Below are 15,277 nucleotides of genomic sequence, written 5' to 3' on the forward strand. Positions count from 1 at the left end.
AGTGACTACACAATAATAGATGCTTAATTCTCAGCCTTATGACAGTTTAGGCATGTCCAGGATTGATGGCTCTGCAGGCCTAAGGTGTTATCTTTGCCAGCATGATCCCAGATGGCTCACCACATCTGTGCTGTAGAGGGGGAGAGGGAAGAGGAAGGAGAGAGTATGTTCTCTCACTTTAAGGGCATGATCCAGAAGTTGTATACATCAGGTTCCTCTCACATCCTATTGGCAAGAAAATGGTTATGTGTTCACACCCAGGTACAAAGGAGCCTGGGACTTGTAGTATTTAGGCAAGTGACTATGTGCCTAACTAAAAATTCTACAGGAGAATAGAATACATAAGAGAGAAACTAGTGTTTTTTGCCATGGTCATTTTACACATTGCAATGTGAATTGCATGACAGCTAATTGACTAGATCTTAAGGATATAGCACACAGAAGCTTAAAGTATGAATGAATTTCTGTTGGCATCCAGCAAAATTCTTTATAGATGGGAACACTGAGCTCAGAGAGGGAAGTCACCTGTTAAGATTGCACAGCAAAGTCAGAGCTGGAACTGGAACATGACAAACTTTGGGCTCACTTGCTACAGTTTCAAAGAGACTTGGCAGAGAGGCAACAGCAGGACAGGTGTCTTGGGGCTGGGGAGGGGCCTCTTTGCCAGCTGCTCAGCCTTTTTCAGGGTTACTGTGTCTCTGAGGTGCCTCCAAGTAACCCTCGCTGTATCTTCAGTGGCATACTGGACTGCACCCTGGGGAATGGTGTGCATGTTCATCTGCTTGATGGGAATGCAGGCTCCTTGAGGACAGCACCTGACTGACTTATCTCCCTGTTCCCAGTGTCTGTCAACAGGCACTCAGTGAATAGTGAAATGAATTAGTGTGGGCCTCCCTGGTGGCGCAGGCAGTTGAACGCAGTCGAGTGCTGTGAAGCTGTCCACAGCCTTGGCAGTGCCAGTTCAATCCCCGCCGGCCGCAGAGCAACCCACATGGCATGGCAAACCTCTCCTGTCTTGCCCTTTGCTCCCCTCAGCAGTGTATTTCGGTCAGTCTGCCTGTTCTGCTCCCTGCTCTGTCTTTGGTGAATCCTCTCACCCTCCCACACATCTGGCCTATACCCTGGATCTTGTATAAATAAAATGAATCTTAAAAAAAAAGAAATGAATTAGTGAATACATGAAAGAATGTATATTCAAGGTCTCCCTCAATCACAGGTAATAGAAACCGCGCTCAGACTGGCTGAGGAAAAAATGTAGCTCCAGAGTCGGAGCAGTCTAAGTGTGCGTCTTGCTGAAGTCACAGCTGGGTCCATGGGCTTCCTTGACTTTCATGTTGTTGTTAGCAGCTTTGCTTCAACGATATGCTGGTTAGCATAGATTGTCACTTGATAATGTGACTTGACCCCTCTCATCTTTTGGGAAGTGTTGTCCAAGCTCCCCCTGCAGGGATTGGGAGAATATGGGGTGCTGCTGGTGGTCATGGTGCAGGCAAGGGGGGAGGTCCCTTGTGGGCATCTCCGTGTCCAGAGCATCTTGGTATAGAGCCCAGTTTCAGCCCTTGTCTTCTGATTTCAGCCTTATGGGGGCATGTCTTGGCTGTCTCTCAGGGGTGTCCCTGTGGCTCCACTTGTGCTGAAGCCTGACCCTTAGGGATGTCCTGTGCCGCTTATTCCTGCTCCAATGGGCAAGCCAAGGTACTCTCTGGTCTTTCCTGGCAAGGTCCTTGGAATCCCAACATTCACCTGGGACTAGGATAGAGGAGGAAGAGCAGGAAAGAGGAAGAGGAGGAAAGAGGAAGAGGAGAAGATAGAAGGGTGGGGGAGGGGAGGTGGAGAAAGACGGTTCCAGGGCGGCTGCTGCCTGGGATGAGAACTCCCAGTGGAAAAGGTGGGCAGGCCGGCCCATGTGGGTGTGTGGTCGGAATCTCCACGAGGCTCTGAATGTTGGGGTTCCCACCCGTCAAGGAGCAGTGATGGGCTTTTTGTTTCCAGGCCTTCCTGCCCTTCCCTGAGCAGTGCTCACTTCTGCCTTTGATTCCTGGGGCCCAGCTGTTGGGGTAGGAACCTTGGTGCCCTGGGATTCTCAGATGTCCTCTGTTCTGTGCCGTCAGGCTTCTCTCCAGAATAGGCCATGAGGGTAGGAAGATTCCTAGGTCCTGAGTCCAAGAAAGGAATCAAAGGGCGCAAGCCTAAAGGCATCCCATCCTTGGTCTGCGTGGAGCCCTAAAGGGTCTGGTCAGGAGACAGCCGCTGCCCAATGCCCCACATTTATATAGAGGGCAGGCATTCCCGACACTGGGGAGTGACATCCCAGTGGCAAGAAGTAGCTTGGTGTATGGAGGAGACAGTTGTAAGAAAGGTCTTGAGAGCTGGGCAGAGGAATGTGGGTTTACTTCAGTGGAAAATGGGGAGCCATGGGAGGTTCTTGAGCAGGAGGGGCAGCAGATTCCTGTCTTAAGTCCTAAGAGGCAGTGGCCTCAGAGAATAGGCTTGGTGGGGACACAGTGGAGATAGTAGGGCAGTAAGGAGGGTTTCAGGAGTTGTGGTGGCACAGGTCAGGATGGCACAGGTCAGGCAAAGCAGCTGTGTGAAGGGTATGGCAGGTGGCCCAGGAAGAACATTCTGGGGGTGAAAGAGCAGTAGGGAGACTTGGACTCAGGGTGCTTCTTAAGCATTGGTCCCTGGGTCTTCCAGGGCAGGAGGCAGGGAGGTTACTACTGGTTTTTCCTGTGGGCTGTGGTGGCCCTTGGAGGACAGGATGCGGTGCCCGCTGGGGGTGATTTGATGAATGGAGTGGGAAGGATGCTGACTCAGCAGCCACAGGCGTGGAGGCTGCCAGGTTGGCCGGAAGCATCTGGGAAGGAAGTGGCTGCTTAGGGCTTCCCTGCTGCAGACAACTGTGTGTGTGTGTGTGTGTGTGTGTAAGCTGGGTAGCACTGGGCTACCCAGTTTGGCCTGGGGGAGTCCCTCAGCCCAGCTGCTGGGTGTGTGGGGGTGGGGTGCTTGGCTGGAATCAGAAGGGGTGAGGCTGGGAGACCGTGACTGGAATTGATGCTAATGATTGCTGATGGATGAGGTTTGCTAGCTTTGCTCCACGAAAGGCAGAGTTTTGACACAAGGTTGGGAAACCCCATCCTCAGCTGTGCTAACCAGCAAATGACGTCATATTAACAATGTCACCTCACTTTGCCAGGTGCTCATTTCTTTATGAGACCACCCCATGTGGTTCAGAGAGTGCCGCAGGGATACACATCAGTATATCCCTGTGCACCAGTATAGTGCATTACTGTTGGGTTGCAATAGGCTGACACTGGTTACAGGACTGATGCAGCAGCGTGGCAAGTAGGAACAGGCAACCCAAGGAAGACAACTTGAGGGGCAGCCAGGACTGGGAGCAGGACTGGACCCAGGGAGGTCCGGGGGTCCCCTGGCTCAGGTCTACCTTTCAGTCCTGCTCCAGCCCTACGGTAGCCACAGTCCTGGCCTCTTCATTTCTGGTGGGTCTTGGTCACTCCATGCACATGTTTATCTAGCTAACATCATCTCTCCAGACCCCCTCCCCGCCATACACCCAGGTGCCTCCTTGAACTCTGCCCTGAAGAGTCTGCACCAACACTGCTGACCTCATATGCCTGATATTAAGCCCCCATGTTCATGTGGGGGATGTCATACTAGTTATTGGGCTCAAAACTATGCTTCCCCCCGCACCCCCGCTCCATCCTCCCTGTGTCCCCCAGCGCTGCTTTCCCCCAGACCTGCTCACCCCTTCTGCCCAGGGCTTCCCATGACCCTGCAGGTGCTGGCCAGGTAATCATGAGCCTCCAGTGATCCCAGCTGCCTTCAGGACACATTTCAGACCTCTCAGCCTGTTAAGTCTGGTTGCAGCCTCAGCTCCTCCTTTGCCCTGCCAGCTGGTGAGCTGTGCATATTCTAGCAGCAGCAGCTAACTGAGCTCTGCTTGCTGCCTGCTGCCTGCTGCTGTTTCCCTGTATCAGTATACCAACATCTTAGGTCTGAAAGGTGGATCCCAGCTGCCCTGCCCTGCCTCCTCTGGTTCAACCTCCCCAGTGACTCAATTACCTCCTGCCTGCATCTCTGAAAACACACCACTCGGCAGGGAGCCTTGGGTATGGGAGGGAGGCCTTCCCTCCCCCCAAGCTGATCCAGGGGACATGAAGTGACAGAAGGCTTGGGGAGGACCTTTTGACACAAAAACCTCACCAAAGGCCTCATTTCCTCTTCCTCACAGGCAGGGCCAGCCTTCCACCACGGAGAGCCCAGCTGTCAGCTGCCTCACGGGAAGATGCTACATCGCTGGGGCAGCCCTGGCAGGAGTGCGCCCGTGGCCACCACCCTGGGTGTCCTGTGGTTCTGCCTCACAGGTGAGGGGAGCAGCGTGGAAGGGCACCCACTCCCATCTTGGCTCCTGCAGCCTCACTGTTCCAGCAGGGATGAGAAGGTTTTGGCGATCTCCCCTGTGCCCTGTCCATATTTGTTCTACCTCTAGGATCTAATAGACAACTCACTTTACATTTCTTGTGAACAGTAAATGCGATAATATTGTTTCTTGGACACACTGTGTGCATTCCTTTTCCTCCCCAGGGCCTTTGCACATCCTATTCCCTCTGCTGGAACTTTGCCCCCAGTAGACTGCATGACTTGATCCCTCATTTTGTTCAATCTTTGCTTAATATCACCTTTCCAGCAAGCTTTCCTGGCTACCCTGTATGAATAGCAATCCACGTCCTTCGTCTTACTTTATGCTTCTCCCCAGCATTTATCTCCACCTAACACATTAAGCATTTCCTTGCTTATTATTACCTCTACTGCTCAAAGAGCATATTCTATTCCCAGTGCCAGGATGGGTGCCAGCCACATAGTAGGTACTCAATAGCCATGTTGAGTAAATGATGTAAATCTTTCCATGTAGTGCTTGGCACAGAGCCAGAATGCAATAATGGCAGCTACTTTAATAACTATATCCTCTTCATCTTTCAAATTCTAATCTCTGTCTCTGAAGGTGAGGGGGACAGACAAACGACCTTGTGCGGCCACCAGCAAGACAAAGCCAGGTGTCTGGCGCCGTCTGCTGGTCACAATTAGGAAGTACATCTCTACCCATGGCAGCTCTGATTTCTCTAGACAAAGGATGTTTTCTGGATTTCATCCCCTAAATGCCCCTTACAAGGGGTACACTGACCCAGCAGCTCAAGCTGGTTGGAGGCAGCAAGGACTCCACGGTGAGCTAAAGGCCTTTGGGATCTCTATGCACGGCAACATTATAACTCCCTCTGTGTATAATTCACAATAAAAATACTAATCATAAAGTGTTATTTTTCTAAATACAAGAAACCTTTAATGAGTGCTTTATTCAAAAGTTTTGTGTCAAGACTGTTTGAATTTCACTTGTTTTGAGTATGTCTGCTTTGCTGGTACCCAAAGCACATACTTAACTGACCATACCCAAGAATGGTAATGCCAGGGTAGAGGCACACCCACACAACACAAAGGCTGTGGGGACCTCTGCTTCACTTCAGGGCTCTTACAGAAAAGCTGGAACAGGTGGAGAGAGATTACTGGGTGGGGATGCCGCAGAGTAAATTCACAGGATAGGTGGCAGGGGAACCTGCTGGCGGTGGGTTTCTTGGGTATGCTCCCCCTGCCTACAGTGAAGGTTGTGGTCCCCTGACCTGCAATCCATCAGCAAGCCTGTTGATTCTCTCTCTTTCACAAACCTTGAATCTGTCTCATTCTCTCCATCACCACTGCCACCTGTTGAAACTAAGCCATCACTGCTTCTTACAGGGACTGCTGAAAGAACTAGTCCATTCTCACTGCAGAATCAGAATGTGTTTCAAGCACTGCTGTCCAGATTATGCCCAGTCAGAATGCTCAGATGACTTCCCACTGCACACAGAAAACCCTGAATTCCTCCCTGCTGTCACAAAGCACTCTGTAGTCTGGCTTGGACCCGCCCCCCTGTCCAGAGGCTTTGGCTGTGCCTTTCTGGTATTTTCAGCTGCCAGCCGGGTCTTCCCAGGGCCTTCCCACCTGCTGTCCCCTCTACTTGGAACACTCTTAAACTGACTCTTTTTCCTTCCTTTTAAATCTCAGTTTAGTATTTCTTTAGAGAGACTGTGCCTTACAGTCAAATGTAGTAACATTTGAAAGCTCGAGTATTCTTTCTTGCATAAAAGCTTAGGAAAATAGAAAAAAAACTTGTGATGATCCTTTCTCATCCAGAGAAACCTCCATTAACCTATATTACCAGAGCAACCTCTATATACATACATTCTTTTCAGACTCTTCTTCCCAATTCGTAAAGAGGATATACGCTTAATGGAGAAACAAGACCAGCACATAGGTACAAAGTACCTGCCAGATTTCGGGAAAAGCCACCACATTACTTTCTAATCAGTTGTCATCTTTCTTCACACCCCTCATCACAGGCTAATGAGAAGTTGTGTGCCAGTTTGTCCTTCTGTCCCATTAAAATGTAAATTCTGTAGGGATGTGACCTTGGTCTTGTTCTCCATTGTGTTATAACTTTTGGCAAATAGTAGGTGCTTAATGTAGCCACGTTGATTGAATGAGGACCACAAGTAATAAACTTACCTTGGGCTCAGGCCTTGAAGGTCGGGTGGAAAGGGCCTGGAGTTAACCTGAGAGGGGATGGGGACCATGGTCTTCCTCTCTGGCCCACGCTGATCCTCCGTCCCCGCCTCAGGCGCTGTGGAGGTCCAGGTCCCAGAAGATCCCGTGGTGGCCCTGGTGGGCACGGACACCACCCTGCGCTGCTCCTTCTCACCGGAGCCCGGATTCAGCCTGGCACAGCTCAGCCTCATCTGGCAGCTGACCGACACCAAGCAGCTGGTGCACAGCTTCGCAGAGGGCCGCGACCAGGGCAGCGCCTATGCCAACCGCACAGCGCTCTTCCCTGAGCTGCTGGCTCAGGGCAACGCGTCTCTAAGGCTACAGCGTGTGCGCGTGGCTGATGAGGGCAGCTTCACCTGCTTCGTGAGCATCCGGGACTTTGGCAGTGCTGCAGTCAGCCTGCAGGTGGCAGGTGAGCGCAGGAAGGGGGTGCCCTCCCCTGGTATATCCCTCACCCTTTCCACGACCCCTTAACCCTCTGCCCTAAGGCTGACCCCTGTACTCAACCCCAGGACCGCTTTTCCTCCAACATGCCCCCTTGCTTGATCTCACCTTGACCTGTGCCTTCTACCCTCTGCGCCCCTCCAGCTCCCTACTCGAAACCCAGCATGACCCTGGAGCCCAATAAGGACCTGAGGCCCGGGAACATGGTGACCGTAACCTGCTCCAGTTACCGCGGCTATCCCGAGGCAGAAGTGTTCTGGCAGGACGGGCAGGGTGTGCCCTTGACTGGCAATGTGACCACATCGCAGATGGCCAACGAACAGGGCTTGTTCGACGTGCACAGCGTCTTGAGGGTGGTGCTGGGAGCTAATGGCACTTACAGCTGCCTGGTGCGCAACCCGGTGCTGCAGCAGGATGCTCACGGCTCGGTCACCATCACAGGTAAGGGACAGACCAACAGCTGGAGATGAGTGGAGGAACTGTCGCTTTTTTCTAGACTGGAGCTAGCAGTCAGAAGAGTTTTTGGTTTTCCTACATTTTATACATTTCAGGTGTCTCAAATTCTCCACCCAAAAGTGCTTATAGAACTTGCTTTAATGAGCTAACAAGAATCATTTGTAATATTGGCCTCCTGAAAACACTTTAGGTGGCACTTGTGGTTCTATTCAGGGTGCTGAGTGTCTGCCTGGAATCAGGTATAGATCCCAGGTGTGGGCGGGAGGTCTAGGGCGTGGCGCAAGGACATGACGAGGCAGCACTTTGCTGCGGTAACTGCTCCTGATGATGAGAAGGTGGTGTTGTAGCCAGGATGCCATCTGATTCTGATATCCGGAGAGACAGCTGGTGCCCTCCAGGTGGCCAGTCCCTCACCCTGGTCCATGTAAGGACAGGAACAGGGCACGGGGCACGTTTTCTGATCCAGCAGACCGGGTAAAGGAGGAGTCAGAGTCCTCAGTGGCTTTTGCAGGCTTTTATTTAGATTTACCAGGCATGTGGCAGGCAGGGGTGCTGGGAGGCTGGGAGGCTGGCAGTCCTCCCAGCCCCCAGCAAATCCTCACTCTAGCTGGGCTCTCTGGCATTCTCTCTGCTTCTCTTTTTCTCTCGGCTTCTGTTCTGCTTCTCTTTCTCTCCTGCTTCTGCTGGTGTCCCTGTGACGCCGCCCTTATAAACTCAGTCTCTCAGCCCAGGTGTACCCACTCCAGGTGCCCGCCATCAGGCATGCATTCAGGACCACAGGGTTCCCTCATCTGTCCTAATGGCGGGAGGGCAGAAAAGCCTGATACTTTTTACTTTACCCTACATCCATGTCAGCTTTCCAGAGCTGAGCTCCACCAAGACGGCGACTTGAAGGGCTGGGCTGTCTCTGCTGCCCTCATGTGGCCAAGCACGAGATCTGTGCCTCCATTTGGGATTCCCTCAATCTCTGGCTTTGGACTCCTAGCCCAGACACCCTTCCCATCCTTTAGTGTGCCCCCTGTGGACTCTGGCTCACACACAGGCCGAGAAAGGTAGTCCCCATCTGTGTTTGGAGTTCAGTCTGGCTCTTCATTCTCTCCCCCTCGGCCGACTGAGCTTTCCCAGGGACCTCCCCGCATAGTCTGGGGTCAGGACAGCAGATTCTGCATGGTTTTCATTGTTTCCCTTCCCATGACTTCCAAGAGAGAATAAGAGAGAATGAGAAATACCAGCTATTCAGGGCAGTGATCACAATGGGTGGGCATGGTCAGAGAGAGGAGTCTCCAGGGGTAGGTGGGAGTTCAGGGGCTCCATGACAGGTGTCTTCGGGAGCATCTGCACCTACCTGGATGGATATTTATTACTTGTGCAGAAAGGGTTTGTGGCATACACATGATTGCTTGGAGAGCGCTTACCTCACCCTCAGAGAAAAATCTTTATTTCAAACTGCAGTAGCTAACATATAAAGTGCTTTCATTTCAGACACTAGGAAGCTGAAGCTAGTTTGGAAAGAGGACTTTCCCAAGGCCACAGACCAGTACAAGGACGCTGCCTCTGTGGGGGGGGGGGGGGTCAGGCACCTCTTTGAAATTTTGGATAAATGATAAATGCAGTAGTTTGCATTTATATGTTGAGGGTTTGCAGGGGGCCCCTCTGAATTCATCCCTGGGGATCCATGGACCTTGGCTCCAGCACCCTGCAGTGAGCAGATGGACCAGGATCAGGACACGACTTTTAGCCTCTCAGCCTAATTTCCTCTCTCCCCGCCACCAGCCTCCTGTTTCTGTTAGAGCAGGGCTGGCCTACTTTGGAGCCCTTGGCCTGTATTTCGCTTTGGGCAGCTTTGTGCCTTGTAAAATATTCTGGGATTCAGACTTTTGGTTTTTCAGCCTGGTCTCACCTGTACTGGCTGGAGGTTAATGCTCTATGAGGAGGGGGCTTTGTGGAACTCACACTGCAGCCTGAATATTCAAGTCTGAACCCTGCTTTTTACTGGTCAGCCACAGGATGAACACGGAAAGAGCCCCTTCTTCCCTGGAATATTTCTGTGGCTCAGCTCCCTCCTCTGCTGTAGAAACCCTACCTGGGGGTTCCATACAGATTTCTTCCATGTGCTCCATGGGCTGGCTTCTGGGCCACTCCTGTCAACTGTTCCTCTTCTGCTTCCCAGGGTGATGGGTCCCTTTGTGTCTACTGTGCAGAGTAACCATTTTGTTAGCTACACCCAGATCTGCTGCAAATGCCAGCCTCTGTGCCAGGGCCTCCACTGCTGAATGGTTCCTGGCATCTTCTGCCCAGGGCTGCTGGCGCTGATGGCTCCAGAGCACACAGGAAAGCAGCACTGTCTTTTGTTAGATTTTGTGTTCCCAAGGCCTCTGCCCAGGACCCAGCATGGGTCAGGGGACTGGGCTGGAGGGTGATGTGCACCATGAACCCACATAATGCTCAGAACAGTCTAGCTCTGACCCAGGTGTGTCTCAGCTCCTTCCCTCCTGTCCAGAGAGCTGGTAGGAGGCCGGCTGCATTTCCCGCTGGCCAAGACGCCTCATCTTCGGTGAATCTAAGTCTTCTCCCTGGCACCTTTAGTGCACGCCCTCATCCGAACACACAGACCTACAAACATTTTCTGTAAAGGGTTGGACAGTAATATTTAATGCTTTGAGGGTCACATACCATCTCTGTCCTGCTGCTTCTGCTTGTTCTTTTTCCCTTCCCTTCCTTCTCCCTCCTTCCTTCCTCTCTCTCTTCTCCCCCTCTACTTCCTCCTCCTCCTCCTTCCTAACCCTTTACAAATGTAAATACCATTTCACTTGACAGGCTGTACAAAAACAGACCACAGGATTGGTCTGCAGCTCACTGTTTACTGATTCCTGAGCTATAGGAAGGGGAATCACCAGGTGGGGTTGGAGTAGTGAGGGGGTCTGGCGGGAGGAGGTGAATCTTGAGCCAGATGGAGAGTTCGGGAATACTTTTCAATAGGAGGAACTGACAGCAGTGGTGTGGAGACTGGAAGGAGCCAGTGGTTTCTGCAGAGAACGGCTAGGACACCAGTTTGACTGAAGCAGAGGCTCCTGTGGTGGAATTAGAAAGAAATTCTAGGAGGGATGTCAGCAGTCAGATTGTAGATGTGCTTGAATCATCCTGAGATTGAAGCATTAATCTAATGTCAGCAGGAACCCCAGAAGGTTGTTGAGCCTCATCAACTAGATGAGGCTTGCCAGATTGGGGCATGTCCACACCATCCACAGCCGTGTCAGGGTTTAGAGGGGGTATGAGTGAGGGGGATGGGAGCTTAATTGAGTTCTCTTCATAGTGTTGGGCCCCAGCACTGTGAGTATGAGCCTCCCATTCATACTCTGAAGCCAGTGGGTGCTGACCTCAGGGCCATGGGTGTCAGACATGACAGCCTTTCCCTCTTCTCCCTACTTATCTCCCAGGGCAGCCCATGACATTCCCTCCTGAGGCCCTGTGGGTGACTGTGGGACTCTCTGTCTGTCTGGTTGTGCTGCTGGTGGCCTTGGCCTTCGTGTGCTGGAGAAAGATCAAACAGAGCTGTGAGGAGGAGAATGCAGGTGAGTGAAAGTGTGTCTTTTGGTGCTTCATGTAGGTGTCAGTTTCCAGTGTCAGCATGAGTTGGGGGTATGCAAGTGCCACTGAATTGTGCCTGTGTGACCTTGAGGCTGAGTATGCTGTGTGTGTGAACAAGTGTGAGCCTGCCTGGCCTATGCAAATGTGGCAGGATGAGTGTGGAGGGGAGTGAAGTGAGCGGTGGGCACGTGGGGCTGAGCATGACGAGGGGATGAATGTGTCTGTGCAAACAAGTGTGACTGGGAGGGAGTAAGTGTGTGTGAATAAGAGTAGGTTTAGAGCATGGAAATTGAGCAGGACAAGTGGGATGCTTAGTGGGTTTGTGTGTCACTGTGAGAAAGTGTGTCGGCCTTAGAGTGGGAGAGTCTGAAGCCACTGCCATTTGCTGACTGGGGAGTCAGGATGAGTGGCCTTTGGATGCGGTAGCTGGCGAGTTTGACAGGTGGTTTGACCTTGGTGAATACGTTAACTGGTGAGTGGTAGGTGAGTGGGTGAGTCGACCTTGCCAGGTGGGACCCGTGTGAAGAAGCATGAGAGTGGCAGGTGGTTGAAGTAGCAGATGACTGGGTGTCCGGAAGAACAGAGCCCAGGTGAATTGGGGACAGAGTTGGGTAGTTGACATGCTGCATGGTGGGGTGACAGGCAGATGGCGGGGTGGGCAGTGGAAGGATGGGTGGATGTGCATGCTGCAGAGTGGTAGGGGAATGAGTAGATGGGTGAGGTGATGGGATGGATGGTCAGGTGGAGGGACGAGTTGCTGGTCCTTGGTTGGGGGCCCAGTGGACTCCCAGCTGGGAGCCCTCTCATCTGCCAAGGGCTCTGCTCTGTGCTGTCTTAGGCTCTGCCTCTGACCAGCACTAGGACCTCAGGTCCAGGCTGCTCAGCCTGCATTCCAAGTGCAGTGCAGTGAGGAGAGTAGGACTGGCAACATTTTTGTCTGCTCTTCCAGGAGCTGAGGACCCGGATGGAGATGGAGAAGGATCCAAGACGGGTGAGTGTGTGCATGGAGCTGGTCTTGGCAGAGGGAAGGACCCAGGGTGAAAGTGTGTCCTGTGCTTGGAGTCAGATCTTTGCCCAGGCCTGCAGGCAGATCTGCCCTGATTCTCTTCAGTGCTGCTTCTTCTCTCCTGCCTGCCTTGACCCATTAGAGGCCCATCCACCTTGAGTGACCCTGCACTGTGGAATCTCATGGCTTCCTAGGGGGCTGTGAGGGCTCAGGGGACAAGACACCTTAGTTTCAGTTCTAGATTCAGCTCATATAAACTAGTGACCTTCAGCAAGTTGCTTTGCTTCTCTTGAGACTTTCTTCATTATCACTGCTTACCTTCATAGGTTGTGAGGGTTAGCACACAACCTGTCATCTCATTATATTATGTTCCTAAGTCCTGTGGCTGCTGGAGGCCTCACTGCCTTCCCCACCCGGGGCTCCTGGACTTGTTCTCACCGAGCCATCTGGGACACGGCCAGCAGATGCTGGTTCCCTCCCCACCTCCACAGAAGGAACGGCAGGAAATTGATACCTGGGGACTGCTGTAATGATGCCAGTTAATTCTCTGCTTTTGTGTCTGGGTGTGGCACCTGGAGACAGCCCTGGGATCAGGCCTCATTTCTTCATGCTCAGTTGGCAGCAGGGAGGAGTGGGGAGAAGCCATGGCTGGGAGATTTGGTGTCAGCTCTGCATGATCCTATGCATTGTACATCTCTCCTACCTGGAGGGCAGGGGAGTGGTCCCCATTGCACAGACACAGAATACTGAGGTTCAAAGAGGGAAGTGAGAGATGACAGAGAAGACTTCTACTTGGGCTGCTGTGATGGTGCCCCCACCCTCTGATTCTCACTGCCCCCTGCCCCCTTCCAGTCCTCTAGTCCTCACTTTTTTGAACTCCCGTCCCTCTGCCTACCCCTTACCCCACCACTTTCCACTAACTGTGTTCCTTCTTCTTTTACAGCCCTGCGACCCCTGAAAAACGCTGAAGGCAAAGAAGGTAAAGGCTCACAGCACTTGAGATCGCGTGTGTGCCCACTGAGGGTAGCAGGCTGGGGGGTGGTCACTGAAGGTGGGGGTGATAACCACCCTTTCCTAGGACCTGAGGCTCCCTCCCCAGAAGAGCATGCTGTGATGTGACAGAGGGAGGAGTGACCAAGGTCCCCACTGCTCTAACAACACCCCAACGTGGCAGAGCCTTGCCCAGGATGGGAGTTTGTGTCTCTCTCCTGTAATGGCCTAAGCATAGGGTACCTTATGGCCCCAGGTGTCCAGTTTCCATTTACCTGCTTTCTGACATCTTCAACTCGAAGCTTCTATACCCGGGTCCAAGGTAGTTACTCCAGCTCCCATGTCCTCTGCAGAAACAAGGGCGGGGGGCGGGGGGTGTGCATTTTTTTTTAGGGCTTGACTAGGAATGCCTCATGACATGTCTGTTTACATCCCAGTGGTCCGAACCTAGCGATGGACTCCTAACACAAGTGAGGCTAGGAAATGTCTTTTCAGACGGGCAGCCCTGTTCCTGTGCCTCATGGGTGGTTAGTGAATGTTCACAGTCATTGTTCCCGTATTCTAACAGCAGCAGTTACGTTATTAGGGACTTTCAAGTGTGGAGGGTGGTGAGTTGATCTTGGTGGGTGAGTAGGGGGCAGGTGAGTGGATATTGGGGAGTGGGTCACTTGGAGGTTAGCAGGAGATTTTTTCTTATTGAAAGTAGCCAACAACTGCATATGTGTTTATGTGGAAATGTGTGTTTTGAAAAAAATATTCCTTGGTACAGATTAGCCCCCAGATATGGGTGGCTTCCACTTAGAGAGTCAAAGCAGGTTGTCAAATGTTGTCTTTCCTGGATTGCTTTGGTGTCTCTTTTAGGAAATAAAGTTTCACCCAATTCTTGGACGTTGATCTCTATATTTGGCTTTCCTCTCAGGAGAAGGGAAGTTTATGGCCCTGTCCTCAGGAAATGCCCAGAGGCAGTGGGGAGGGGACTCAGATACCTGTGCAAAATTTAATGTGTGTGATAGACTCAGCCTTCTGTGAAGAGCAGTGAGAGGTTTTAGGAAAGGCAGTGATGTATTGAAGAAAGAGCTCCCTGGCTGGCAGGAAACCTTGGCTCTCGTCTGTGCCCATGACCTCCCAGGGATTGCTTCCTCATCTGTGAAATGGGGCAAAAGCTTGTCATACCTCCCTTATGAGGTGGTTGTCAGGATTAGGCCAGGCGACAAATGCAGAAAGGCTCTCTAAAGCAAGCTTTAAAATGCTGTAGAATGTTCAGTGGCAGTAATGAGGCCTATATTGGGGTCTGGAGAGAGGGAAATAAATGTTCTCCCTGTTGTTCTGAACCAAATGAGGCATACAAGGACCCGGCAGATGGAGATAAAATGTCCACTTGGTTTCTGAAGAGAGCTGTGGCCTGGCGTGTGGAGTGGTGGCTTCCTGGCCCTGCTCCCCCACACAGCAGTCGGGCCCTCAGACCATGCTGGAGAAGCACAGAGGTGGTCCCCAGAAAGGAGAGCTACTTCCAGGGACAGGTAGCCCTGAGAATGGGAGAGGGAAGGCTAGGGACACCCCCTCCCCCAGCCATTCTTCTAAACTCTCTTTTCAGGTCAGGGAGGTGACAGGGCTGGGGGTAAAAACCCACCAGGTACTTCTCTACAGGGAGGCCAGAAGCCAGAGGGAAGGAGGATCCCCACAGCATTGCTTTTGGGGAATCAGCGAGAAGAAGGAAGAAGGGGGTTTCCTCCCAGCAGAGGGAAGTGGGCCAGGCTGGGAAGACAGATTGGTGGACAGGCAGGGGAGATGGGAAGGGAAAGCTGGCCAGGTTGAGGAGCCAGGGAGGTAGGAGCATAGGTGAGTAGGTTCATGGGGATTGAGAGGCAGCCGGCAGGATAGTCTCCCTCAGGTACCTGGAGGGCAGCCCTTAGCACAGGGGGAGCTGCTGGTCAGACTGCTGTGGCCACTCACACCTGCTCCCTGGGACCACAGACAAGGGCTTCTGGCACTCCCCAAATTAGAACTCCTGGCCTTTGACGCTTTCTCCCCTTTCTTGTTTCCATGAAATTCAGATGATGGACAAGAAATAGCTTGACCAGAGGACCGGCGAGCTGCTGTATCTACCCTGGGGTCCTGCCTCTGGCAGCATTGGGGCCT

The 15,277-nt window shown here is 52.3% G+C and overlaps 1 protein-coding gene across 1 annotated transcript; it reads left to right on the top strand.

Annotated features, from left to right (window-relative positions):
- Positions 1 to 4,214: 4,214 nt before the first annotated feature.
- CD276 (CD276 molecule) lies at positions 4,215 to 13,589 on the top strand (the record flags this gene model as incomplete). Its single annotated transcript, XM_084240182.1, has 8 exons — positions 4,215 to 4,382; positions 6,728 to 7,066; positions 7,243 to 7,539; positions 10,992 to 11,126; positions 12,092 to 12,133; positions 13,092 to 13,127; positions 13,395 to 13,460; positions 13,576 to 13,589. Exons 1-8 carry the CDS (start codon positions 4,304 to 4,306, stop codon positions 13,587 to 13,589), a joined length of 1,008 nt encoding a protein of 335 aa, XP_084096308.1. The 5' UTR covers positions 4,215 to 4,303.
- Positions 13,590 to 15,277: the final 1,688 nt, after the last annotated feature.

Source organism: Talpa europaea, assembly GCF_964194135.1.
Source record: "Talpa europaea genome assembly, chromosome: 8".
Classification (NCBI taxonomy): Eukaryota; Metazoa; Chordata; class Mammalia; order Eulipotyphla; family Talpidae; genus Talpa; species Talpa europaea.